Below are 26,917 nucleotides of genomic sequence, written 5' to 3'. Positions count from 1 at the left end.
AAACAAAACAAGCCCCTCTTAACCTACCTCCCCCCAACAAAAGATTCTTTGCTCCGTCTCAGTTTCCTGGTCCGAATCCCTGCTTGGCTCTGTGGTACCAGCCCAACTGAGAAGGCGGGATGGGATGGGATGGGATGGGAGCAGGTGAGGAGGGAGTGCCAGGGGTGGGAAGGATACGTGGTGGATCTATATACCACACCAACACAAAAAGAAGCACTCATCCCACTACATACACAGGGCTTTTAATGTATCCTGTTGGCAATCTCCGCAGAGTCAAGAGTTGTATTTCACCATAAAATGTTGCGAAACCCACGCTGAAGTCCTGTCCCGACTGTACGTAGATAGCACCAATGGAATTCTTAAGTTGTTATAGTGCCCAGACCTATATCCCCCTCAAACCGGAGGGCAATATGCAAGCCGGGGATGGAAGGGACCTTGCGCACAGTGGGTGGGGGGCCTCATTCCATTTGCTACAAAGCTTAACACGTAACTTAATTCCTAGTGATGAAGACACCTGTATTTTGGGGAGTTGTGGCCTTCTTACCTTTTCTAACTGGCTTTTTGTAACCGAATGATGCGAGTGTGGAAGCCCAGGGCTGTCTCTTCTTGCTGGCTTCTCACGTTCTTCTGTTACCAAGTGTGTCAGCCTTTAATTTAGCTGCCCTGTAGATCATAAACAGTTTACACTAATGAAGTTGCAGGCCAACTCCGAGCTCTGATAAAAATCTATAGTTTTCTAACATTCAAGGTAAACCACAAAAGCAACAAAGAGTGTTTTGTGTAGGTTTGAAACAAATAAGCAACAAAAGAAAGTATGTGACAGGTTGTTTTTCCCTTGAATGTCAAGTGAATAAATTGTCTCCTTTTTGTGTGTTTTGTTACAACAGATTTGCATTTTTATCGGAGAAACTCTTCTGTTTTCAAACTGGGCTATCACAGCAGACATACTAATGGTGAGTGTACTTTGGAACAGCATCTTTCTCTTCTGGTGGCCAGAGCAGGCTGTCAGCTCGCAAGAACAACCTAAAGTTCACCATTTCTTCCAAATGCCTAACCTCTACTTCAGCCTGCCTTTCTCTCCCTCTCTCTCTTTCTTTCTTCCTTTCTTCCTTTTTCTTTCTTCCTTTCTTCCTCTTCTTTCTTTTCTTTCTTTTCTTTTCTTTCTTCTGAAAAAGGAAAGTGAGATAGAGCGAGAGAAAGGAAAAAATACTTTTCTTGTCCTTTGTTCCAGGCCCCAATGAGAGGACATTTCCAGAAGGGACACCATTACTGAATTCAGATTGTTTCCCCAAATCTTAAGTTTTTGCACAAACCCCCATACGCAAAGAAATCAGCCAGCATTTCCTAATAGTCAGCACATTGGTGGATTTTGTTATCAAGAACTCAGCTTTGTTCTGCAGTAGGAAGTCCTTCCCTCCCTCCCTCCTCTGACCACAAAGGCAGGCTTGCACCTCTCTCGTTGGCTTAACTCCAGCAAACCCGCCATTCAGCACACACACAATAGAAAAGCACCTCTGGGAGAGGAGAGAGGAAAAGAAAGTATAAAGAATTTTTGGACGATGTCCACCTTGTCCAAGAGGAAACGGTCAGGGACTTTTCACCTCATGTCCTTCATTTTCCATTCTTTCTCCACCATAGAGCTTTTTAAGTCTTTCAAGTCAGCAAGCTGACCTCACCAGCTAGATTTTCATATGAAATAGTCTGGACGTTTGTTAGAGCCTCGCATGTTTTGTAGATGCTTTCATCAGAGAGGTATGGAGCCTATCAAACATAGTATATGTTGAAATCCCATTGCGAGGGAGTTTACTTGTTGCTTATTGTATGAAAAAGAAAGAAACTAGGGCACAGAAGCATTACAGGACTTGCCCGAGGTCTTGTGGCAGGTTGTTGACAGAACTAAAAATATAATCAGTCTGGCATCAATAGAAAACTCCCTTGACTTGTATTTGTTGCTTGTGCAAACATCAACGAGAAAACAATCTGGCTCAGTATTCCTAGATGTAAAGATAATAGTGTTGATATATTGATTCAGTGAAGAATTTCAAGCTTCTGCTTAAGTTCTGCTTATGATGTAAGTTCAAGGTTGTGTTTACATTTGAAGGTGGCTCTGTAGTTGCCATAACTGCGTTGCCTGATGAACTTTGAATCTTTAACTCATTTGTGCCAAGAATGCCGGGGAAGGTGGGGTGGGGTGGTTAATTCCGCTTCTCTCGGGTGTGAATAAAGCATGGAGAAACAAAGGTTATCAGTGTACTTCAGTAGTGTTAGTTAGCTTTTAATGACCGAGGTTCGTTCCTCCCACCAGTTTAGCTTGAGTGGGACAGAGCTCTGCATGGGCTGGACGGGTGGTGACTCTGTTCTCACGCGGGCTTTGCAGCTTGTGCTGAGTTCACGGCTGCCGTGGCCGTTCGGTAAGTGGTATCTCAACACTCAGAGAGATGTGCAGTCTACAGATGGCTGTGTTGAGGAAGAAATTACACTGCAATATTTGTAGCTGCTCATTACTGCCTCCTGCCAGAGCTTCCTGCTGCATCCTGCCGTTGGCTGTGATGGTCCCGGGAGCGCTCCCACCTCTCTCTGGTCAGAATCAGCTGGTGGGCTCAAACAGCAGATCTTTTCTGTCCTTACTAGCACTGGCTGGAACAGGTAGGGGCTTAGCCATGGAGCACGCATGCGGTCCTGCAGCAACGACTCTCAAAAGAGCAGCTGGAGGGAGGGTACCTGTCGGACGTGCTCAAGGTCCTCTGGAAAACCTGTGCCAGAGAGAGCTGGAACTTGGCCTGGGTTGTCTCAAGCTAACCCCAAAAGACATTTTTCAACCGACCACTTTGTTGTATCAAGCGGACTAAGGATGCCATTGTTGTCCCGTTTTAATTACTGAGAATTTTTGTATTGATTTCAATGTGACTTCAGCATCTTATACCTTTTTAATAGCTTTTGTAGGGTTTGCCATCTGTCTTATGTCACCAGCATCCCGTAGTCAGTTCCGTTTTACAGGGATGCATTCACAGTTACTTATGTTGCTTTAGTGCAAAAGAACTCTGTGAGAAATGACTGGAAATAACTGGAAATCATTTCTCCGTTCCAATTTCCAAAACACAGAAAAGAAACTAAAACCATGTTAAAAATTGGGTTTTGGTAATTGATGCCAGCTCTTAAGCTAGCTGTTCTCTTGTGCGGTTAGAGGAATGAACCGAGTGCCATATCTAAAGCCCAGCTTCATGCATTATCAGCACGAGTAGACCTATAAGATTGCTGTACAGATAAACGTAAACATCCAGACATCCACTCAGACCAATGCCAGCCTGCGAACAGACGGGCCGAGGTGCATTCGTATCACCCAAGGGGTTTGAGGGGACGTTTAGTCAGACGCCAGGTGAGAGCCAGGGCTATAACCGTGTTTGACAGGCAGCTTTATAAGACGTCCTAGCCAGAGAAAGGTGTGGATATGCTTTAGCGAGACGCACTTTAAATGTTTGGCAAATTAATTTCTACTGATTACTATTTATTTGTTGTAATCAGAAGTGTGTCTGTTCTTGCCTGAGGCTGGCAAAGAATTTAAAAGCATTATTATCGTAAGCTTAACAACACTTTCATCATATACATAAATATTACCCTGTTTTCGTGGCTAAAAAGCTCTCGATACTGTCTGAACACTGTTCCCACTGATTTCATTATGCCAGAAGTGAGGCTTTTTGGAAACTGCATCCCAGGTGACTTAGCACAGCTCTCCCAAGAATTACGGATCTCATGACTGCTTAAGAACCCTATCTGGCGAGTTGGTGAGCATCTTCAGAGGTTTTACAAGTTTAATTTCCTTGGCAAAACAAGGATGTTTGCTTATTATCTTCAAATTTAATTGTTGGCTCTTCTTAGCTTCGTGCTTCCATCGCACCTGCTGTTGCCAGCGCAGCGCTGGGCGTGCAGCTCCTCGAATGGTCTGCAGCAAAAGGTGCTGGGGGCTGGCTTTGAGAAACTGTCAGCGCTGCAGAATGTACGGCACATTTTTAAAAGGCTGATATTTGTTCCAAATGCAAATTTGTACAAAACAGGCCTTACTCTCCTGAGTGCAACTCTCCCAGTCTCCTCCCAGGCACATGCTCAGATGGTGCTTTGGGAAGGGGGGATGGTTCTTATGGAGCATGCTAATTATGAAACAGATTTTATCAACCATCTTTGCAAATTGGCCTCAAAATTACCAGAAGCCCAAAGTAGCATTAAAACTGCCTTGTAACAGCAATAATGAATGAGCTTCATTGCAGCAGGCAAGTGTGTAACATTGAGACGTGCTGAGTGCTTGGGACTTTGTGGAATCTGGTCCTAATAGTGGGGTTTTTCCTCCATAGCACATCTCAAAAATAAAGGTGATTGGCAGAGGCTTGGTGGCATCTCTGCGTAAGAGCCAGTAGGCGATTTAAAGGCCTCAGCTGTTGTGATCACAACTTCTTTAGGTCTTTGCTGAGAAAAGCCATCCTCCAGTTTATGCAAAGTCCCGATGCCCATGCAGAAAATGCTCTGCATGTTTATTTTTTCTTTTAAAACATTAGTTCTTCCTCAATGATCATGAGCTGCCGTGGAGGAGAGTAGCCTTGATGTTTTGCTGTGGAGTCAGAGTCTTCCTTTAGGCTTGAAACAGGCGTGGACTGGAGCTCAGTGTGCTGTAGGCACGGAGGAACATTGCTTTTGTTCTGATTACCTTCCCTACACATAAAAAACAATTCTTTATGTAGTATACAATACTGCCGTATTTTTACAGCCGAAGATAAGTACCATTCCCAGAAGTCCACGTCGTTGCGTCTCCCACCGTGCCCCCACGCTGCTGCGTGCTGGGGTTTGGGTTTTAGGGCAGGGTGAGGAGTGCCTTTGAACGACGGCACAGGGCTCGCTGCAGCCTCCCCCGCACAGCCCTGCCCCGGAGGGATGTGCCAAGGGCCGGCTCTGCCGTTCTCCGGTGGGCCAGGGGATGCGGGTGGATGTGTGCTGCTCCGGCTTGTGCTGTGATTTGGGTGGATGTGTGCTGCTGTGATTTGGAGACCAGGTCAGCCTCCTTTTACTTCATTTGAAAGTGGTTTTTTTAGACAGTGTCTGCCTAGCCTGAGTGAAGGGGCGCTCTCAGGCTGGTTTCCCTGCATCACAGCCTTTGCCTTTTCTGAACAGTAGTTACAACAAGGAGACCATGTCCAAGCTCGGTCGGCGGCTGGAATGGAGTTAGCAAGCGTTTTCTTCGCCTTTGGTGCTGAAAGAGGCCGGCATGCCTTGTCCTGAAGATTACTGGCTGAGCCAGAAAGAGCAGCAAAGTGCTGTAGAGTAGCGTTTTCTACCCGGGATTAGACATAAATATAAGGACTTGCCTCTTTGGCACGTGGCCTTTTACTGGGAGCAGGGTGATCTCTCCTTGGCTTTCCTTGTTTCAGACCAACTCATCCTGCTGCTTTCGCTCCAGGAAGGGGATGTCAGCAGTAAACCCTGGCCTTGCTGAACCTCCCTTTAAAGGGGAGAGGTTTGCCAAAGCGGTTTGGTCAGGCTCCCTGCCCATCCTCGGTGCTGCCGGCCTCTCAACCTGGAGTCAGAGATGAGCCAGGACCATCCCACGGGCTTCTGCCGCGGCTGCTGTGGCTCTTCCACCTCCAGCTTCTGTGGGACGTTTAGACCAGGCTGTGTATGGTTTGAATTTGGGTCTGATTTAGAGCTGTAATTTATTGCTGTCTTCCTCGAACAGTAGATAATGTGTGCTACCAGCTACTTCCTCTCATCAGAATAAAATTTTTTTTAAGCAGGGATCGGGTGGAGTATTTGTTTTTTTGTCTTTTGGAGATGCTGGTTTCAGCCTTTTTTTCTTTCCAATATTTTTTTAGAGCAGGAGGAAAAATCTCATCTTCGTTTGCTTGCCACATGTTGTGGTTTTGGTTTGGGGAAGGGGGTGGTTGTCACTTGAATTTCAGGCTAAATTTACTGAGTTTTGGCACTTTATAGTGTCCAACTTCTTTAGCTAGGCAAACTGAAAACTTGCTGGAAATTGTATTGCTACTTGCAAAACTACATGGATGCATAACACAGATATACATGCAAAATCATGTATAATACATGTGCGTGTGTATTCGCGTGTGTAAGTGTATATACACACGCACACAATGGAGGTATCGTTCAAACGTCTTTCTCCAGCTGGCAACAATTCACTGCCACTCCCTGAAAATGGTAAGTTTTGAATAAATTTGCCATTCCCTTTGTCATTTTGTTAAGAAAATGGACAGAATGTAGAGCCAGGCAGGCTTTCTTCTCCAGATTTATTAACATAAACATTATAGAAAGAAAAATATTTTAACATAAGTTTAAAATTCCCTGTTTCACAGACCTGCACAGCTCTGGACTCTTGAATTAGGTAGAATCTCACCTTATCTTCTCCGATGCCGGTTTCTGAAACAGCTCTTGCGGAGTGCTTCTCCAGTGCACCTGGTGAACTGGGCCAGGTGGGAAGAAGAACAATAACTCTTTTTTTTTTCCTTTTCTTCCATCTAATCTATCCAGGTTGCCCCCATTACCCTGTGTCTTTGGGGAGCGGTAATGAATTGCGTGGCTCTCCTACTGCTTCACAGAGTGACCTTCAGTACGTTTCTGTCTCTCTAATAAAGTCTAGACCTTATTTTCCTCCTGGGATTTCTGCGAGCCCTCCAGTCTTGTTTTGAGCTCCCGGGTGGCGCAGGAGGACGGTGCCTGCCAGCTGGCTGCTGCGGAGCTGAGCATCTTTTGCTCTTCTGTTGCACAGCAGTTCGGCCGGGAACCCAGTTAACGTGTGCCGTCAAGGTGCATTAGCAGCCTGCATTTGCAGCTTTGGCAAACCAGTAATGAAAGAACCGGCAGGTCATTCTCCAAGCACATGTTAAAACCCTAAGGAAAAGCATTTAATCTGATTTTACCCATCGTTCTTAATTGTATCTGCTTGGAATGCGATGGTCATTCTAAATAGGCATCAGCGCTCTTCTAGTGTGGATTTTCTCAGTGCTGTTTCTTTTCTTTTCTTTCCCTTCCCTTTTTTTAATGGCTCTCTCCCCTGCAGACAGGGCAGCTCCCCTTCCCTGTGTTGAAGCCCTGAAACGGTGCTCCAGCTCCTGTGCCCTGAGGTACGCGGCTGTGGAGCGGCGAGTTCTCCCTACCCCGGGCAGCTAAGGTGAATTCGTCTCTGGGTGTCCCTGGCTGGGGATATGCCAGTCCAGAAATGTCACAATTAATAAATGACTTCAGGAGAGGCTTGCAAGAATGAGTGGAAGTCTGGGAAGGCTAAAGACAGGCTAAAGGCAGCCCATGAGAGAGAAGGGGGAGGAGGAAAGGGATCGTGGTCTACAAATAGCGAAACAAGAGTCATTTCTGGCAGGGCAGATAGCTCGGCAGAGAAACAGAAAAAGGCAGGGCAGGATTCAGTGCTTAGAAGTGGAAACAAAGCTCAGTTGGATTTAGAGACCTATTGAATTCTTCAGTACTTTGCAGCATTTCAACTGAGACAGGGTCAGTTTCTAACCTGGGATATGTGGACTTGATGCAGATGCTCCTGGTCAGCTTCTTTCACTAGTTTTATGCAGGAAACAATTACTTTTTTCTGCTTCTAAATGCGTTATAAGATTGAGGTCATCCCACAGGATGGGGATTTGTTGGGTTTTTTCTTTTTTAATCTTTCAGCCCTTCCGTGGTTAGGGCTCTGTTTTCTGTGAGCTCTGGTCCCTTAATAAGGGAAATAATTTGTGTTTTCTACCGATCCCGTGTAATGAGACTGATTCTGCGTGACCTGGCTGCGGGTGTCATGTCCTGTGAGAGGAGCGGAGACCAAACTACAATATTTTGGCTATGGAAAATTTTCCTAATGTGTCTTTGTTACTTTTCACAAGTGGAATTGCAAATTTTTGAGAAAAAAGTGAAGCGGCTAGAGATGGAGTGGGAGGGGAGGATGCGTGACCTTTCATACTAATGTGAAATGCTTATGGTTTAGGAAACATAATGATGTGTTTATTATGGAAAACCTGCGGTGTCCCGGGTGACAGCAGAGCCCTTGCTGGGGGGGCTGGCGGCGCTGAGCTGTGTGCTGCAGGCAGCCCCCGACTTCGCTCGCCCCCTTGGCCAAGCGAAAACAGGCTGAGGAGCAAGAGCAGTGTCTCCTGCATGGAGCTTTTAGTTAAACTCGCGCATGCAGTGCCACTGAGGGGAGTGCAGACCGGACTCAGCCTGCCCTCAGCACCTGCCGTCGGGAGCTGGGAAAGCCGGGACGGGCACCGGAGCTCCCCAGTCGCTCGAGCCACTCGTGAGCTGTGTCTGCCACCGACATCTGGGGGACCTTCTTCACGTTGTCCTGACCCGGGCATACACTGAGCGGTACAAGACGGCTGGACGCGTTCTTTAGTTCAGTTTCCTTATGTATTTTTTTTTCCTTTCCCTTCTTTGCAGTACGTGGTCATTCCGACACGCCGTGCAACCGCAGTGGCCTTGCAGAGTTTCACTTCGCACCTCCTGGGAGATGCTGGCAGCCCTTATCTGATTGGATTTGTAAGTGCTCACAGCAGGTTTTGGCAGGGGTTTGCGCCTGTGTTTGTTTTTGTTTACTAAGTGCTTATCTAAAATGCCAAGTTAAACCACGCTGGGGAAGGAAGGCCCGCGTTTATCAGCAGAATGGGAAGCGATGCAGTGCAGTGCAACTTTTTTATATGCCTGTGTTATCTGTGGGCGTCAGTCCAAAGCTGGAAGGACCACTTGAGCACGAGAAGTGAGCTTCTAAATCTTTTTAGCCCAGGGCATTTGTAAAGCTTATGGGCAGCTCTGTGAAGGGAGAGCGGTAGCTTCTGTGGTGTGCACGTAGGTCCATTAGAAATCAGATTGGCACAGTCTCCTGTGTGTGTGTGACTGTTAATCTGGTCTCGTAAGCCGAGTATCTATTTATGGGTAGCAACGCGCAGCTGTTCTGACCTGCTCGTATTTTGAACCTGTTTTGTATGATAATAAATGATGGTGCAAAATCCATGGCAGGATGGCATGCATGTTCTGAGGTTTTTATTAGTATTCCTTTCTAGTGTGCATGTTTTGGTTTTCTATTAGTAGTATTTCTTTCCGTCACTGCTGCAGCTGTTGGCCTGGGTCTGGCTGGAGATCTCCCTTATTATGGCACCCTTACCCTGGTGCAGAGCAAAAAAAGACCCTGCTCCAAAAGCTGGCAACCAGAGAACGTTCTCAGTTGAAAATATGAGGCCTGGGAACTGCAATGAGGAAAAGAAATGTAGGTATACTGGGGAAATTGCTTTCCCATGCACCCCTCCGTGGAGTTTGGTGCACTGAGTTTCAGAGAACACAGATCATCGTTTATAAACTGTAGTGGCTTCCACGTAAAGCCCTAAGTGGCACCGCTGGTGGTGTGCTGAAGGTGCTACAGTTTTCCAGTGATGTGACCGGGATCTTCACGAGTCCCATCGCCTGAGAGAGAGAACTTTGATGTGCTCTTCCATCTTAGTACTGCTGTGTGACACAGCTGCTGGGTGCTCTGGGCTTTATATTTTTAAAACCCATCATTTCTCATCTATTTATCCCATAGACACTGCTGTGCGTAGCTATACATATTTATTTATACATATATAATTTTGCATGTATATTTTTTATATACATAAATATTTACTCTTGAATGCCAGCTCCCAAAAATGATACAATTGCTCTGTAGCCCTCTGAAGTATACGTGAAGAGACAGATACAGATAAGGCTGAGTGGACCAAAGAAATAAGAAATATCTCATGAGAATAAATGTGCACAATTTGGCTTACCCTATATTTACTTCAGTGTTCTGGGTACCCAGGGAGAAAGGATCTTATTTTAGAAATTATTTGAAAGTGGCAAGAACAAAGGAATGAGTGGAAGAGACTGGTTTGTGCAGGGCAGGCGCCATGGGGAATGTCAAGGAGGAAAACGAACGAAGCAGGACAGCCTGCTCTGGAGGCTGGTGCTGAGGTGGCATCGGCAGGGTCCGAGATGCGGCCAGGCTGTCTCAGGTGACTCTGCTGCACGTTCGCCCTTTTCCTTACATAAGAGGGATGTCCGGGAGGAATGGTGAGGACCCAGAATGATTGCAATTAATCTTGAAAGTTACCTAGGGCTCTTTAGTGTCACAGATTTAAAAAAAAAAAAAAAAAAAAAAAAAAAAAAAGGGGACTTTGGTTCTAGAAAATAATGTGCCTTGCCCTTCTAGTATTCGGAGATCAAGGAAGTTGTGAGTTACTTAAGGATGCCGGCCTGAAATACGCTTAACCCCAATTTAATAGCTGCCTTAGGCTTTCTTTAGACTGGGAAAATATTAATTATGATTTTGAATTACTCTTTTCTAATGCCATACTTGTGGGGCAGTTCTGGTTCGGGAGGAGACTGCTCAGGCACAAGGCTCTGTGGCCGGAGCGAAGTGCTGGTGTCATGGAAGGCGCTGGCATCCGTTTCTGTAGCCTCCGGACCGGCCTGGCTGACTCACGCTCCCTGCGCTGCAGTGACTGGAAGGTCAGCTGCAGCTTTCACAGAACACGGGAAAACAAATAGTATTTAGAGCGAAAGGACAAACAGCGGATTTCTCCACCAGAGCTGAGACAAGCCATCGACTTGACTGTTGAAAACTGCAGGTGTTTGTCATTGGAATTGTCCGGCCGTCTTGTAGGATGGAGACCTTCGTGCAGGATTGAAATCTCCCTTGGGCAGGTTACAGAAGTGCTTTGGATTATGACTAGGATTTTCAAGGCAGACCTCTGGAGCTAAGCAACCTGCTCCTGTTGGCTTTAAGGGAAATTTGGGTACCGAATCCCACAGTCCTTCTGGGAATCCCCAGCCTGAGGACAACAATTCCCAGTGCTGTTACTCCAGAGTTACCATGAAGCAGCCCAAGAGCAGGGGGTGGGTCTTGAAAGGGAGAGGCAGAAGGTGGGATAAGTCAATGGACCTGCAGTAACAGGAGTGCTTGGAGTTGGTGAGACTCAGCCTCCTGGTCACGCAGGGTTCATCTGAGATCCTGAAGATCCACCCTTTCTTCTGACTGCTTACAGAATTACAATGGGCGGTGTTTTGATCAAATATGGCTGGAATTGCACATAGTTTGGGGGAGTTTGTAGTGAGATTCCCTCTAGCAGTGCTCTTAATAAAGAACCAGACACCCGTGTCCTTGTAGGACTAAGCTGTTGCGGGCAGTTGTCTCTGATGGATACCAATAAATGTTGTATTGATCTTATAATCCTCATGTGGAACGCAGAAGGTACTTCACAGCTGCAGCCTCCTGCGTGCGATCGCTCCCTTGCTCTGTGGGTGCCGTGAGAGCTGAAGGTCAGACTCAGCTTTTTCTGTAATCTTCCCCCAGTTCCAAATCTTGCAGTGCAGTTCCTTGTGATCCCCCAAAGCACCAAATATACGGCGGTGTTTGAAAGCTAAGTGGAAGGAAGCATGTGTGTATGGTTATTTCTCATGTCTCTTTAAATATTGACAACTTTTATTATTATGGTAAAAAGGCTTAAGATTGACTTACAAAGAAGTTATGCAAATGTAGTTTTAGGGTGGCAGCTGTAATTTGGGTAAGGTTTTACTGCCTGCCAAGCACTGAGATCAATTACTGTAAATCAGTGCGGCCTATTCATTTGCAAATAAGAATAAGCATTGCTACAGTATTTCATTAGACGAGACAGCTTTTATTTCTAGATAACTGTAACTTTTTCAGAACCTTTGTGATAACCTGCAGAGTTTAAATAATTCCTGTTTAACAACTTGAAGTATAACGCCGTGCTTTATTCTTCAGGTAGTCAGTGAGAAATTTCACCTGTTCAGTGCATTACGCCCAAATGCCTCCAGCAGTTTCCCATCTTTGAAAGGTCCCACCGTGCGGACACGGTTGCTGAAGCAGTGAAGAGAAATACCCCAAATCCCACCACTCACGTTGAGTATCAAACAAAGGTCTTCTGGCTGCCCTGCCTGTGCCCGAATACCTAGGCAGCGATTCAAACTCGGAAGAGCTGGTGGAGGTAGCCAGCAGCAGAACGTGAAATGCAGTTAACTCTTCTCAGGCTGTGCCAGCTCTTTGGTTATAACATTGGTTATAAACTTTCTGGTTATAACTTTGTTGCCCTTTAAAATCAAATAATTGTTAAGAAGTGCCAGTGAGCCCGTGCTTACGTGTTCATCTGCGCACAGGCCCGCATGGGCCTGTCTTCCCTGTGCGGGGTTTGCGTTATTCCTTCCCACAAACCGTGGTCGTCCCCACTCGCTCTTCTTTTGCTTCAGGAAAACTGAGTGCAGGCGGTCATTTCTTTTCGTTTGAGGCTGTGCTTTGGTACTTTTTCTTTCCTTCCCCCGGGTCTGTCATTTGCCTCCTCTCTGAGCGCCGCAGTGCTTCCCCCTCCCATCCTTGCCTTGCTTCTCCCCCCGGCTGCCATGAGGCTCGGGCACCGACCGCAGGCTTCGCCTTCTCTAACGGTGCCAGGGAAATGGCTGTTGTGGGCACACACTGTCCTGGCTGCTCTGCCGCTGCTGGCTCTCCTCTTAGCTCCCTGCTTTATTCAGTTCTGTCTCACCTCCCCTGTGCCACCATCCATCATGTCTAGGGATTGAAACCTGTCTGTATCTGCTTGTCACCTGGCAACATCAACGTGTGAAGGACGGTGTTTTAAAGTGCCACAGATCAGCTCTCCTTCACCAGCACCTCCTGATGGGCCAAGAGCTACTCCCTGTACTCTGCTGGTGGTGGCACCCGGCTGTCCTGACCTCCTGGGCTGCTGCATCTTCAACTTGCCCGAGGGACACAACCTGCAGCCACTCCGGCCAAGCAGTGTCAGGACAGCATGCCATGGTCTGGCAACCGGCTCTGTGACAGGGGGGACCCCATGGCTCCTCTGCGTGCTGCGGGCCATGAGAAAGTTCTCCCCATCTGTCTGTCCCTGGTTCTGCAAATGGCAGCGTTACCTGCACGGCTGGGTCTCTGGTGGCCTCCTCTCGGCAGACCCCGCCGACGGACGCCGTGTGGGTTTGCGGCACCCAGACGTGGTGCTTTGCCCGGCAGCGGAGACACACGTGTCTGAACAGGCAACTACTCCCCCAACAGCCTCCTCTAGGAAAAGGGCAGTTAAACGACACGTGGGCGTAGCGCTGAGGGACACGGCTTAGCGGGGGTTTTGGCAGTGCGGGGTTAACAGTTGGACTCGATGAGCTTAAAGGTCTCTTCCAACCAAAACAATTCTATGATTCCATGACCTTGTAATTAATTGTTAGCAAATCGGAGCTGTTCCGTTTCGAGGGGGTTTTGTGCAGCTCCTAATACTACCTGAAAAAATTTTAAGAATAAGCCTGTGACTCATCACCCTTCACTTTTTCTCCCTTCCCCAGGTTTCTCATGTGAGCAGGCCGATAAACTAGATCTAATGAGCTACTTAAATAGCAAGAATGCTAATGACCTTCCTTTAGCAAGTAGTTAGCAGAACAGTGTTAATTATCACTGGTGCAGAGTATCAGGGAAGGCAGATCAGCATTTGATTAGGGGCAACTCAAGAAAAATTGTAGTAAATGCAGTAATTAAGATACTTTTTTAAGGAAAGTTATAATTGGAGGTGCAGATTTCACAGCCGCCTTGTCCCAGTTTGAGACAGCCTTTTTGCTGGTTTGGTTTCAAAGGTGTTTACCCATCCAAGTAAATATATCTGTATGGAAAGTAGTTCTGTATGTAAAGACTTGCCTGCCTGAGGAAGTGGAATTCATGCATTATGGTTTAAAATTCATATGTTATGGTTTAAAATGCTATGGCTACTTCAGAGCAGATACATGGACATGCTTACTCTGGAGTAACATTTTTTCCAGTTCCATTTCCTAGATTATAACAGGCCATGGTCTGTTGGGGCTCAAATCCGCTGCTGTCTGACTTACAAAGGCGGGCAGCGGAATAAGGTGGATGGTTGTGATGTGGTGCTGCCGTCTAGGCTTTTTGTCCCTGTCTGACCCGTGCAGCCATTCCTCAAATGCAGCCCGTTACGTGCTTGCCGGTGACGACGTCCCGCTGGCCCTTCTGCCAAAGCAAGGGGTGAGATGAACTTTAGTTCAAAAAGGGCAGCATACCCTCTAACAAAAACGTGCAAAATGTTCTCCTAGCATCACTCCGTTTTACGGACTATCAGGAGCTGTTCCACCGCTGTTGAGGGATTAAGGATGGGACAGAGGTCTCCGTCGCCTTGTCTTCTGCAGCATGTTGGTTTCTGTTATTTATGGTATATGTGAGTGTGTATAGGCAGCATCTTCCATCACCTGATGGAGTCAGTAGATGAAATGTGATACACATTCATGTTTTTTGTTGCTCTTTGTTTCTTTACCGAGTGCCAGCTGCTTGACGGGTGTTGTGCAGCCCTAAGGGTATCACTCCCCCCATAGAGATCTTCCCCCGCCTTCATGCGTGCACGTGGCCCAGATTGTGGGGGGTAAAATGGGACTTTACCCTCGCAGTCTGACATCTGACACGCGTGTGGCAGGGAAATACTGCAAGGAAGAGAGCCCCCAGCCCCTCATCCTTGTTATCTGCTTCTTCAAGCAGCAGCTTTCAGTTGAGGATTTCTCCGGTCCTGGCTGAGCTGAGTAATTAAAAGCACAGAAAGGCCAAATCTTTGACACGGCTGTCAGCTGCAGAAAAAAAAAGGGGGAGAATTAAGCACCTGGAGACCAATCCGCAGAGGATTTACCTCCACACTGCGATGGGCTAGCAAGCTTCCCACTTCTGATGACTCAGCAATGGACGAGATTTAAATCTGCCCTAAAAAAAACGGAAAGACTTCCCATATATAAAAGGTTCTTTGCCAAGGGTTCTCAGCCTGTTCTGGTTTTCTTCCAGAGCTGCCGTTCACCTGTCATTTCCCGTGACTTCGGTTACGAGTGCAAGTTCTCAGTATTCTTGATAAACGGACGTTTAAAGTGTGTAGAAGTATCTCATTAAAGAAAGCCCAGAAATCCAGAGCTGGTCATTGTTTCAGCCAAGTATTTCAAGCTCTGTCCCATCTGCTCTGTCACTCCTTTTCCGTGCACTAAAAATCTCATTAAGTAACGAGCTGCCAAGGACCCTGTAAACTCCCCGTACGGACACACAGATTTCATGGTGCGGAGCACCTTTCAGAAGGAGATGTCTAATGCCTGCAGCGTCGGGGGAATGGCTTCCTCCTCCTGGGACGCAGCGCCAGGGACGTGCTGCAAGGAGAGACGAGTGTCCTGGCCTCTTCCCCAGGGACAGGGATGCTGCTAAAGGGATGCTTCCAAGCGGTGGTCCCGTGCCAGACACCTTATCTCTACACCTAAGTGAGCACCTCCCCATCCCTCCGCGTTTCAGTCCCCGTGCCCTGTCACATAGCCGTGTTCCTCAGTTCCACATTGCCCATGGTACAAGGCATCTCCTGCTGGGACAGGAGAAGATCTGGTGTCAACGTGTAGGCCAGACCTGGAGAGAAAGGCAGTTAATGACATGAAGAAAATAGACTTTCAGCCCTCTCCTGTTAATCAGGGCAAACACTGTCTGGAGGCAAACCTAGCACCAGGAGACGCGCAAAGTCCGTTTGCTGCGTTGCAAGCGGAACCCTTGGTGGAGTCTGTTCGTTTACTGCAGCCTCTTCAAGGAAGCGTCACTTGTTTACTGCAGCCTGGGAGGGGGCGCGAGGGCACAGAGCGATGAGCCCGCCCCAGGGGGAGCAGGGCAGCAGTCCTTGCTGCCGGTACTGCTAGGGCGAGCTCGGGCCCCAGGCACAAATGCAGGGTGTGGATATTGTCACCAGCCAAGTGCTGAACTTGTTTGCGATCTCAAAAGAACACAATTAAGATTAACAGCGTTTGGCTTTTTTTCCTGGAACACCCAAACATGTCAATGTTAAAATTGAAATCACTTTTAGAATATAATTGCTTTTATCTTTCTGCGGGTTTCAGAATGAATATCATAAAATAGTTGGCTTTTCTTCCTCTATTTATAATGTGTTTCTTGTGCCATTTAGCACAGTATAAATGTTTGTGCTCCCCCACAGGTCCAGCAATTTGTTTACTTTTACTTTATAGAATCCCTTGGGTTTGGTTTCTAGTCTTCATTTGTATTCATATTAGATTTTTTTAAAAAATCAAAGAAATCTCTCACGTGCATCTCTGAATTCGGAGTGGGTGAAGCCAGACAGTTATGGTGATGCTGCGGGGTTACAGGGAGCCTTAGGGAACCGTGCTGAAGAGAGGAGCCAGGGAGAACCTGTCCTGTATCACACTGCTGATAATGAAAATCAGGTATTTGTGCCAGACACTGCAGTGGAAATGTCCTTTTATGTGGCAAGATTTGTGCCCAAGAGGCAATGTCAGGAATTTAGAAAAATCAAGCAATTGCAGAGGAAGTGAGATGCGTGACTCAGCAATGAGACCGGGTAGATGAAATGATGATTTCAAAGATGCTGTTACCAATACTTTTTCTAATTAGTAAATCAGTTTAATTTAACCGCTCGTGCTGTTCAGAGGGACAGTATCCCAGAAACAAGCCTCTTCCCAGGCCTTCAGCGTGCCTGAGCTTTTACTGCATCGATAGCCTCGCCAGTGTTCCCAAAAACACAGCACGTGCTTCCCAAGAGAGGTAATGAAGTTTGCCTTTTTTCCTTCATTGTCTTCTGCGCTCAGACTGAGACACAGAGATCTTGGGTTTTTGGATCATGCTGTACTGTTTGTTCTCCGGAAAGTGGGCATTTTCTCTAGCTGGAGTCCATCCAGCTGGCTGCCACCGGCTGAACACACGCCATTTGTATTCACACCGTCAGCTGAAGTTTATTTAGCAAAGTCATTCCCCTTGGTCTGAGATCTGTGTTAACACACTGAGGGAAAAGAAGACGTGAACTTCCGTAGTTAGGGTGTCATCAAAGGCTTTTGATTAGGCTGCAAAGCAGCAGGGCTTCCCCAAGTTTTGGGTAACTGTTTTGAAGGTTTTTGCTACCGACCAATTGGCAGAACAAAGAAAGGAATCCCACGCGTGACTCCATGCTGAGGAGCTGGCACTGGCTGAGCTTGACACCCCCCCTTTTTGTTACTCAGGAGAGAGAGAAGACACCAAATACGATGCGAGATTGGGTCTTGCCAAATCCCAGTTAGACAACCCGGGATGCTGTCATTGCAAGGAGTCGGGAAAGCCAAAAACTGGCAATAGAGAGCAGACCATTTGGCAGACAGTATGTCGTTCTTGGAGCCCAAGGCTGTAATTATGTCCTGTGTCCTCTTGAGAGGAGATGCCAAAGTCCAGTCTGAGCAGGTGGCTTGTAACTGGGTGGAAGAAAACAACAGAGAATAGTTGACTGTACGTTAACAGCAAAAACACGTACGTGGGCCCTGATAAAGTTTTAGAGTTGAGAGATGCAGACATCTCTTATGCAGACATGAGGGGATTGTAAGAAACCTAGATGAGAAAGCCCAGCTGGCTTGGTGGGAAGAATTATACCTTGCTTTTTCTAAAAAAATTCTTACACATGTTGGGTCAAAAATGAAAAAGGTAGCAGATTCAATATTAACATGCTTTGGTGGTATAAAAGGTCAACATGATGCCTTAGAAAGGAAGGTGTGGGGCAAGCTGCATTGGGAGTTTTATTTGTTGGAGACTTTACATTTTCCAAGCTGGTTTTAGCTTAAAAACGTCCTGTCATCCATAAGAGAAAGCAATCGGGAGTGCATCCCTGGCTTTTCATCTTCTACTGCTGATTTATCATACCAATTTGCGGAGTGATTTATTGTCTGGTCCTTTTGGAGGATAATTGTATCCGTTCCCAAAAATGAAAAGCGGTTTAGAATTTCTAAATTTCTATTTTAGAATAGCCTCAATTCTGGCTATTGCATGCAGAGGAGCTGATTCAATGCCAAATTTTGGTTCTTAATGACGAGTAAGGTAAATGTTGCGAATTAAGGTGTCTGGATACAAGAGGGAATAAATTACCGGTCGATTTCCCTGTCTTCTGGGTGCTGTGCATGTTCTGATAATTTCCGATGGGTGCATTCTTTTCATATTCAAGTCTCATTATTATTTTTTAATAAGTCTCTCAGACTAATAGCCACTGTTACTTGCCTCCAGTCTAAGGACTTTTTTTAACCATAATTTCTCACATGAGACTTGTTCACAACACTTGTTTTCCCTTGTGTGTGTTGCACACTGTGAAGGAAGTTCTCGTTGAGAGGACAGAACACTTCCTTAGCGATACCCCAAGCACTGAAAGTTCCACCTCTTCCTCTCAAGGGCAGGGAGTGAAACAGAGACGCCTGGCTAAAAACCTTGAAATTCTTTCTGTAGATACACACTTCCCGTATTTATTCACTCCTCTCTACTGAAGAACGCTCCATTCCTGAAAGGCGGCCCTCTGCTCTTCTGTGTGCAGTGCTTGCAGCTCCAGCAGCAGGCTGGCGGCTCCTTGCCGTCGCTCTGGCAGGAGCCAGCCTGAGCTGTAAGATGGGTATGAAGGCACTGAGGCCACCAGCGCTCCAGAGTCTCCCCACTAAAGCATCCTCTGCAACCTGCTCACCCGAGTCATAGAATCCTAGAATGGTTTGGGTGGGAAGGGACCTTAAAGGCCACCCAGTGCCACCCCCTGCCCTGGGCAGGGACACCTCCCACCAGCCCAGGTTGCTCCAAGCCCCGTCCAACCTGGCCTTGAACCCCTCCAGGGATGGGGCAGCCACAGCTTCTCTGGGCAACCTGGGCCAGGGGATCACCACCCTCACAGCCAAGAATTCCTTCCTCAGATCTCACCTCAATTTCCCCTCTGTCAGTGTAAAACCCTTCCCCCTCATCCTATCACTCCACTCCCTCATAAAGAGTCCCCACCAGTGTCATCCTCCTGTGACCTTCTGCTGTGCTTGGCCTCCGCTGAGGCACCTCTGGGCACACGTTTGTCTTCCAGGTCACTGCAGGGCTGTGAATTGGTGATCCCTCCTGCATGTGATATTTCCTGACTTGATTGTCAGGATTCAGGCCTTGAAGGTCGGATTTTGCTTGTCGTTTGTGTCTGACGCCACCTGTTTCATTAGCAGTGATGTAGCAGTTTAGAAGTTGCTGCCCAAGCGTTGACTATTTCTGGAGCCGCTTTGCGTCTGTGCACAGCAGTAGGATTTTACGTTGCAAATTCCCTGCAGTCTTTTGGTATAAAACTAGTATTTTTGACTCAACAAAATGTCACAGATAAAACCAGAGCTGGACGTTTAAATACCAATGCCTTGAGACTCACCCCTACTGCTGCTACCGCTCTCTTGGGCTTATGGAGAGTAACGTTGTTTACTGGATAGTAGATAGTAAAATGTGATTGTTTTAGCTACAGACAGTCGTTAAATATTGCTGAGCTTTGGCAACAGCTTTTCACAATGAACAAAATACTGCCATTGTGCGTCACTGCTCCTTCGTGTAAGCGCAAACTTGTGTTTACTGTCATATAGTTACGCTTTCTGGCTGTGGGAAGACGCAGGTTGCCGTAGCCCATGAGCTCGGTGGTTCTTCGGTGTGGGTGCAGCCCCGATGCAGCTGACCTCGGGGGGCAGAGCCTGGGGGTCAGAGCGCATCTTGCCCACAATTGCATGAGCTCAGGGGGTTCGAGGAGGGAATGAAGCCCATACCTCAGACATGGGGATGAAAAACCACCTTTGAGTTCTGTTTCTGAAAATCAGGTGGGATCTCAGGTTTTTTGTTCTGTGAAAAACATTTCCCCCTTCCCACTCAATACACAGAAATGGAATTTAATCCCTCCTTTTGCAGAAAGGTAGGTAAGGTGCAGGAGTAAGCAGGGCTTGACAGAAATTGCAGAAGATGGATCGCTCCCTCAGCCGCCGAGCGATGCCGGGTTGGCCCTGCCGGCGCTGCGGGAGGCTCGGTCAGTACAGCAAGGTTAGACGCTCGGGGATGCAGCCACTGAAGCAGCCAGGGAAAAGATGGAGAGGGCTGTGGGAAGAATAACAGATCAGGCCAGAAGAGCCTGGGAGGCAGGGGAGAGCCCCGCCAAGCTGCTCGCAGCACAAGTTGCCCAGGTTTTTCCACAGCGGCGTGTGGAAGGCTGAAGCATCCAAGGGATGTTCAGCCCTTACCAAACACACTGTTCCATTTTAAACTTCATGCATGTGTTTGGTGGGCGATTTTGTAGGGAATCGTGTTCCTTTCACCATCATCTTTTTTCACCTAAGTGACTAATTATTTTTGCTCTTCTCTCCTAGATCTCAGACCTAATACGACAAAGCACAAAGGAGTCCCCAGTCTGGGAGTTCCTCAGCCTGGGGTACGCGCTCATGCTCTGCCCGTTTGTCGTTGTCCTAGGAGGGATGTTTTTCCTCGCCACAGCCCTCTTCTTCCTCAGTGACCGAGCCAAAGCTGAACAACAGTGAGTAACCTGGCAATTGCACATGGGGAGGTACCGCAGCCTGTTTTCTCTCTTGAACGTTATGCTCGTACTCTGTCCCTGCCCTTGGTCCTTCCAGGTCAAGGATGTGGGGTTGTGTGTTACGAACCTCAGCTCGGCAGAGTGCATGAGGCTGCACGAAGCACAGGGGCTTGGGTCGTGCTGGCTGGGCATCCTCTACACGCTTCTGCTCTGGTGGATCTCCGTTGTTGGCCATTCGGCCTGGAGGGGAGCACAGCATCTGAGGTCACCTTTTACCCTGGGGTGAGCATGCCACAGCCCGGGCCCTCTGTGGTGAGGGGTTGCTGTGTGCTGGAACACGCGGACTGCCAGGTGAAGAGCAAGAGAGAGATACTCTGCAGAGCATGGTGGTCAACTTTGAGCCCGCAGAGTCCCACCCAGCCCCCTGCGCCCGCTCGCTGCTCCAACGCACAGCAACGTCAGGCAAGAGGAAGAAAGCTGTGTACGTGGGGACATACGTGCTCAGGGGTCGCTGTATTAAAGATAGTCTTTCCCAGTCCCTTATTGCAGCTTGTTAAAAAAAAAGCTACTGTTTTTCAGTAAAGAAACCGATTCGGACCACCTCACGGTTGGCAACTACAGTAATTCGGAAGACGCTTCCACATGACATACAAACTTCTGGGGTTAGTCTCTTTCTCATAATTGTCGAAAAATAAGAGTATCTATGTATAATGTCATGCTGAATATGGGGGCAGGTGACCAGTCTGGTGTTGAGTATAAGTTGCCTTTGCCTTCCTCCCGTGGGGAGGAGGAGGAGGTGTCGTTTCTGTGCCTTGGCTGTGAGAGCCATTTGCATTGGTTCGAGAACGACACTGTTGTGACGTCAGCGCTGTGTCAGACATCCACGTCAGTGGGAATGTTGCATGGGTGGGCTCCCCCTCCGTAAATGTCGCTGCACAAGGGTTTGTATTGGTTTAATGACACGTAGATACGTGGAGTGAAAAAGTACAATGCAGACACGTCAACAGCCCGTGTAATTCTGCAAAGAGCAGAGTGTTCCTTGCTGTACCTTAAAGAGAAGGGCCCTGGCCTATCACTGTCACTAGACATAGTACAACTAGAAGGAAAATAAGGTGTTAGGAGGTTGCAGTAAGTGTGTGAACGGTTTTGGTGATACTTTCTGGCTCATACTGTCATCTCAGATGTATACAAGAGGTTTGGAGCAGTGCCACAGATGGTGCTGGAGCCCTGTAAGAGCAGTTCCATCTTCCTTTTACTAACACGCACAAATACCAGAGGAAGGAAAGGTTTTCTGACATTCTCCCTATAATGAAGTGTTTAAACATGGTGGAATAAACAAGACCTCGTCACGTGTCCTGTAAGGAGGTTAAGTCCTGCACGGCTGTACTTTAGTGTGGCTTTGGAGATGTGACATGACTGATGTGTGCCTGCTTTATTATCTGCATATAAGGGCTTTAAATTAATTTTTAAATTAAATTTAAGTGAAATCGGAGATTAGGTCTTAGGAAGAACTTCCTGAGAGAAGGAGGATGTAAATTCTACAGCAGATTATTTGGCGAAGACATGAAAGCTGACCTGTGTTTCTGAAGGTCTCCCTGGCTTGGTCTTGAGGCAGGAAGATGGGAACTGCTCTCCGGCTGCCTCCCAGCCCTATTTCTGTAATGGTGCACAGAAGCTGTACGTGCAAGGCTAAGCAGGGATCGCCTGGGGACAGGGCAAGATGAACATAAGTTTCTAGGTGCTCAGGGTGGCTTTTTTTGCTGCAAGGAGCCAAAAGTTCTGTTTAGTGATCGGGTGGTAATACAACGCAGCGGGTGAAATCCCCCTTTGTGTAGCCACAGCATCAGCCTTTGCTCAGGGAACCCACCTGTCTCTAGAACTTCAGCGCTTGTCTTCACTACGTTCAGAGGGCGAGCGCTCGTTCCACTTATCCTTACGGTGGAGATGTATCCCCTTGCACTGCACGTGTTGCAGCGTGGCGTGACGGCATCTCAGGTGGTGAAGGAGGATTTCAGTATTCAGGTATTCATCTTTCTCAGCATGTCTAACCCCACCTGGACCTTTATACTGGGCAATGCACTCTTGTCCCCAGTGGTGTCGCAGCTCCAGTGGGGTTCCCACAGAAGAGGGCCTTCTCAGGGGGCACTGCGGGTCACTCACTGGTTGACTCTGCTTGGGTGCCGGTGCGGTTTCCCGTTCTGGGCCCCCCGGTTCCAGAAGGACAGGGAACTACTGGAGAGAGTCCAGCGGAGGCTACAAAGATGATCAGGAGACTGGAGCATCTCTGTGCTGAGGAAAGGCTGAGAGCCCTGGGGCTGTTCAGCTGGAGAAGAGCAGACTGAGAGGGGATCTCATCAGTGCTCAGCAACAGCTAAAGGCTGGGTGTCAGGAGGATGGGGCCAGACTCTTCTCAGTGGTGCCCAGTGATGGGACCAAACTGGAACACGGGACATTCCATCTCATCATGAGGAAGAACTCGTCTGCTGTGAGGGCGGCAGAGCCCTGGCACAGGCTGCCCAGGGAGGTGTGGAGTCTCCGTCTCTGGAGACATTCCAACCCCGCCTGGACGCGTTCCTGTGCCGCCTGCTCTGGGTGACCCCGCTCTGGCAGGGGGTGGGACGGGATGGGCTCCAGAGGTGCCTGCCAACCCCCACCACTCTGTGATTCTGTGTTTTACGGGGTTGTTTTACAGTGCACCAAAAGACCAGCTTTGCAGCAGCATTACTGCAGGAGGGTGACCACATCCCACAGCTCCGCCTTTCCTGCATTAAAGTGTTCATTTCTGTCTGGTGCTGCCTCGCCTGAGCAGCCCTGGCTGTGCTCTGTTCACGTCCAGAGCAGACCGGCTCCCAGTCCGCTTTCTGAAGAAACATATTTAGGGTTCAGACCTGGTTTGGTTGCTCTCTCTCTTTCAGCATCCTTCCCTTTCCTGGTCTGCATTATTCCCTTTTGTTTATGAATTTTGCATTATTTAGCTACTGAACTGGCTCAGGTACAGAGAGAGAACAGTTGTCATAAGTAACGGTTGACAAAAGAGTGTCTCTCACATGATTTCTGCTGCACTGTTCCTGGGATATGCCCACTCCCGTGTTAAAAATACCCTGGCGTCCTACAGTCGGATTCCTGGAGAGCGCAGCTTAATTCGGGTTTGACACTCTGCTGAACAGCAAGTCGGGCTCTGGAATAAGGCTGGCAGCGGCGGGGTGATGCTCCTCTCCCTGCCGCGTGCGGCGGCGTCTGTGCTGGGGATCGGGTCCCGTCTGCCGTCACTGACAGGTTCAGTGGGCTCCTCGGAGGAGTTTGTGGGGGAGGATTTGTTTGTCATGAGCTGCACGTTTGCCTGTGAGAGAAAAGACAACAGAGGGTTTTGCTGTTAGCAGCTTGAAACTCCACGCTGGCTCCAGATCGGGCGTCCAGCTCCCACCTATCCTAGAGACCGCCTGCGCTTGGCATCGCGCGCCTTTGGCCAGGATGGATTCCTGCCCGGCCGGCCCTCCCTCCCACCCTGCCTACTGCTGCCTACGGCAGAATTTCTGTTTCGAGATGCCGTGTTTTCCCTCTGCAGCCAGTCACGCTGCTCAGACGACAGGACTTGGAAATGGGCTTTGCCAAAAGAAATCAATTAACCTGCAGGAATCACAAAGGCTCGTGTCACCCGCCAGAGATTAAACCCATTCATCACCAGTAGGGTCAGGGCACACGGGGCAGATGTCACGGACCTCTCTAATGAACTAATATGGAAGCGAAGCAGTGTAACGCGGCTCTCGGCAGCTCTGCCTATGGAAATAAGGCTTCCCCCGCTTTAATTTCCGTGCTTCTGTGAAAAATAGTTCAGGGTTTTATTGCTGGGATTTTTTTGTGTGTTTGTTCCTTTGTGTACTGGTCTCTGGGCGTTTGCTTAGAGATAGTTTCTTCTTCCAGGCAGGACAGAGAATGAGGATAGCAACCTCTCTTTCCTGTAAAGCTTCCTCCGGTTTCCACCACACTTCCTTTCAAAAACTGAATTTCCAGGCTTTCAGTGCCTCGTGACTTTTTTTTAACACTACTTTTATCACTGCCACAATTCCTGGCATATTTTCTAGGTTGCTTTTTTAGCACAGGAATTCCAGTCAATAAGGCTGCCCCTCTCACAAAAACACGCATGAGAAAAATTTCTTCATACGGCAGTTCTTTTTTTTTTAAATGACAATTCTTTTGTAACTATTTTCATACTGCATCAGAAGTCTGCCAGCTTAAAGAGGCTTTTAGTAAATTTAGGGCTATCAGAGAACACGACACAGTACATCACTGTAATGTAATCCAATCATTTTTGGTGCAATTTTTATAATACAAATTTAATCCCACCCTTCCGAAGTGATAAGAAAGAGAAAATGGTTAAGAATGGTTTCTGTAAGAGCTCTTAGGCACTAGTAATAACAACTACTTCAGTTCTTTTTTAAACCGCTCAACTACAATTCCTGCTGGGATTTCACTTGGCTGTATTGTCGTTCCATTCCTGTTCTGTAGGACTGCAGTGGAGGGTTAAAGCAGGCACGTTTTATTTCCAAACAGGGCTGCGCTCTGTGCTGTGCTCCTCTTACCTGCTTGATGACGGTCTGTGCGACCCGAGCTATGCTTTGAGATGCTCTGGAAGACGATATGTCCGAGTATCTTGCCATGGCAGAGCCCTACAGAAACAGGTCAGAAATGTGATGACCTTACTTTTATTCCCAGCTCCATCACTGATCCCTGCAGCCTTGGCAGGTGTCGGCCAGAAGGCAGCTTTGCGAGGTCAGGAGTGCTTCAGGTGCTTCAGTCCTTGGCGCTCAGAGCGCAGCGCTGCTGAGAATCGCCCCTCTGCTCTGTCCCTGTCCTCTTCCTCGCTCATAGCGCAGAGAACTTGAAAATACAGAGCTTTGCCCGAGGTTGCTGCGGAAGAAATGCTGTACCTATTAGAAGCGTTGGTGTACTTACTAGAAGCAATGGCTTCACCAGCAATTGGGAAGAATGCGGGGTTTTATTATGAAAAGGGGAAAAAAAAGTCCTTTCCCCAAGCTGTGACGCCTTTTGGGTGCCAGGGCGTATAAATCACTGTAATGTAATTAGGGCGCAGCATGATGCTTTTCTGGGCAGCGAGGGGGAGCGCGGAGCACCTGGAGCTTTGCTGAGCAAGGACGCGGTGCCCCTGCCCGGGCGCGGAGCGGGGGCACCGCGGATGCTCTGCGGCAGGCGCAGGGATGCTGCAGCCCCGGCTCCAGCAGCGGCCACTCCCAGTTGTTCCTGAGGGAAAACCCAAACTCTCCTAGATTTTTCCTGAGAAACACCAGGTGTAGCATAGTCTGCACCTCAAATTTTGGGTTTTTATCATGTTTTTTATTTAATCCCTGATTTTCTGCCCGGAAGCATGAGATTGTCTGGTTTTTACCTTTCAGAGGTACAGAAAGATGCCCTGGATAGATCTCCAAGTTTCATAATTGTTCGGTCCCTCTCTGCATCCTGCCTGAAAGGTGCCGGATGTTTTTCCCGAAAGATACAGCAATGCAGATCAGGCAGCAGGATGCAACCGCAGTGTGTATCCCTGGTGCAGACACCAGCAGCAAGAACTAGCTGCACTGATGCAGCTGGCCAGAATAAAAGACTTTAAGTGTTTAACTAGCTACCGCCCCGCACTTCAGAGACCTGCCAGCCTAAATGGGTCACCCGTTTGGTTACGTGACAAGTATCAGGTTATTTAAACAGCTCTAGTAGGTTTTGCTTCTCTCCTAAAATTAAAATTAAACATTTAATAAAAAAACCATGACTCTTAACACCTTTGATCAGGCGTGGAAAGTCTTGCTGAGTAGCCATGCTGATTAACATTTCATTTTTAAAGCGGTGGGTACAAACCCTAGAGAGAAAACGCTCGTTACAGACTAGGTAGCGCAAGCCACAAGAAGAAAGCCCTACTCCAAACACCTTTTCTGCTCTCTTAAACACGGCACATCTGCAAATTACATTACAGGAAAAATGAGAATAATCCATTTTCAGACTCCGTCTTCTGCCTCACATCAGGCTTATTTTTAGCCTTTTCTAGAACTAGGTATAAAATGATCTCCCCGTTCTCCTATTGCAGTAATTTGAAAGTGTCTGACCTTATTTTTGCTTTGCAGATTCTATTATGTGGGGCAGGGGAAGGGCTCGCAACCCTCTTTTTCTCTGATTTTTCGGTGGCAGCGGTTAGAGACAGAGAGGACCCAGGAGACGACCCCGTGTTGCTGCCAGCAAAGGACAGGGGCCCCCCCGTTAAGGCGTCCCAGGTATTAACCTGGCACGCCAGCCTCATACACGGCATCTTCCCTTCTGGTAGTTTACAGTACTAAAAAGGGTATTTCTTCTATGAAACGTTTTAAGATGGATTGCGAGGGGTTTTTTGAAGAGGCTGGACACTGTAGAGAGACGTCGCAGTGCTGCGCTGAAGCAGAGTTTGAATTCGGGGGTTTCAGGGCCAGCGAGTGGATTTAATCAAACACCTGCCATAAAGGGACGTTTGAGGAACAGTTCACTCACTGCTGATATTCAGCTCTTTAAGGAGA

General features: G+C 47.9%; 1 protein-coding gene across 2 annotated transcripts in view; it reads left to right on the top strand.

Moving 5' to 3' along the window:
• The window catches only part of SPNS2 (SPNS lysolipid transporter 2, sphingosine-1-phosphate), a 141,323-nt gene that overhangs the window by 98,933 nt on the left and 15,473 nt on the right, over positions 1–26,917 (top strand). Inside the window, exons 9-12 of one of the 2 annotated variants that reach the window (XM_074594249.1) lie at positions 888–953; positions 8,431–8,529; positions 20,203–20,366; positions 20,946–21,028. In XM_074594249.1, the coding sequence (XP_074450350.1) occupies positions 888–953; positions 8,431–8,529; positions 20,203–20,366; positions 20,946–21,012 (396 nt within the window). In that variant the 3' untranslated portion in view covers positions 21,013–21,028. The remainder of the gene's footprint in view (positions 1–887; positions 954–8,430; positions 8,530–20,202; positions 20,367–20,945; positions 21,029–26,917) is intronic. The other variant, XM_074594250.1, reaches the window with a different exon arrangement.

This window comes from Larus michahellis, chromosome 7 (genome assembly GCF_964199755.1).
Source record: "Larus michahellis chromosome 7, bLarMic1.1, whole genome shotgun sequence".
Lineage (NCBI taxonomy): Eukaryota > Metazoa > Chordata > Aves > Charadriiformes > Laridae > Larus > Larus michahellis.
Note: the sequence above shows the minus strand (reverse complement) of the source record. Positions and strands in the feature narration are given on the sequence as shown.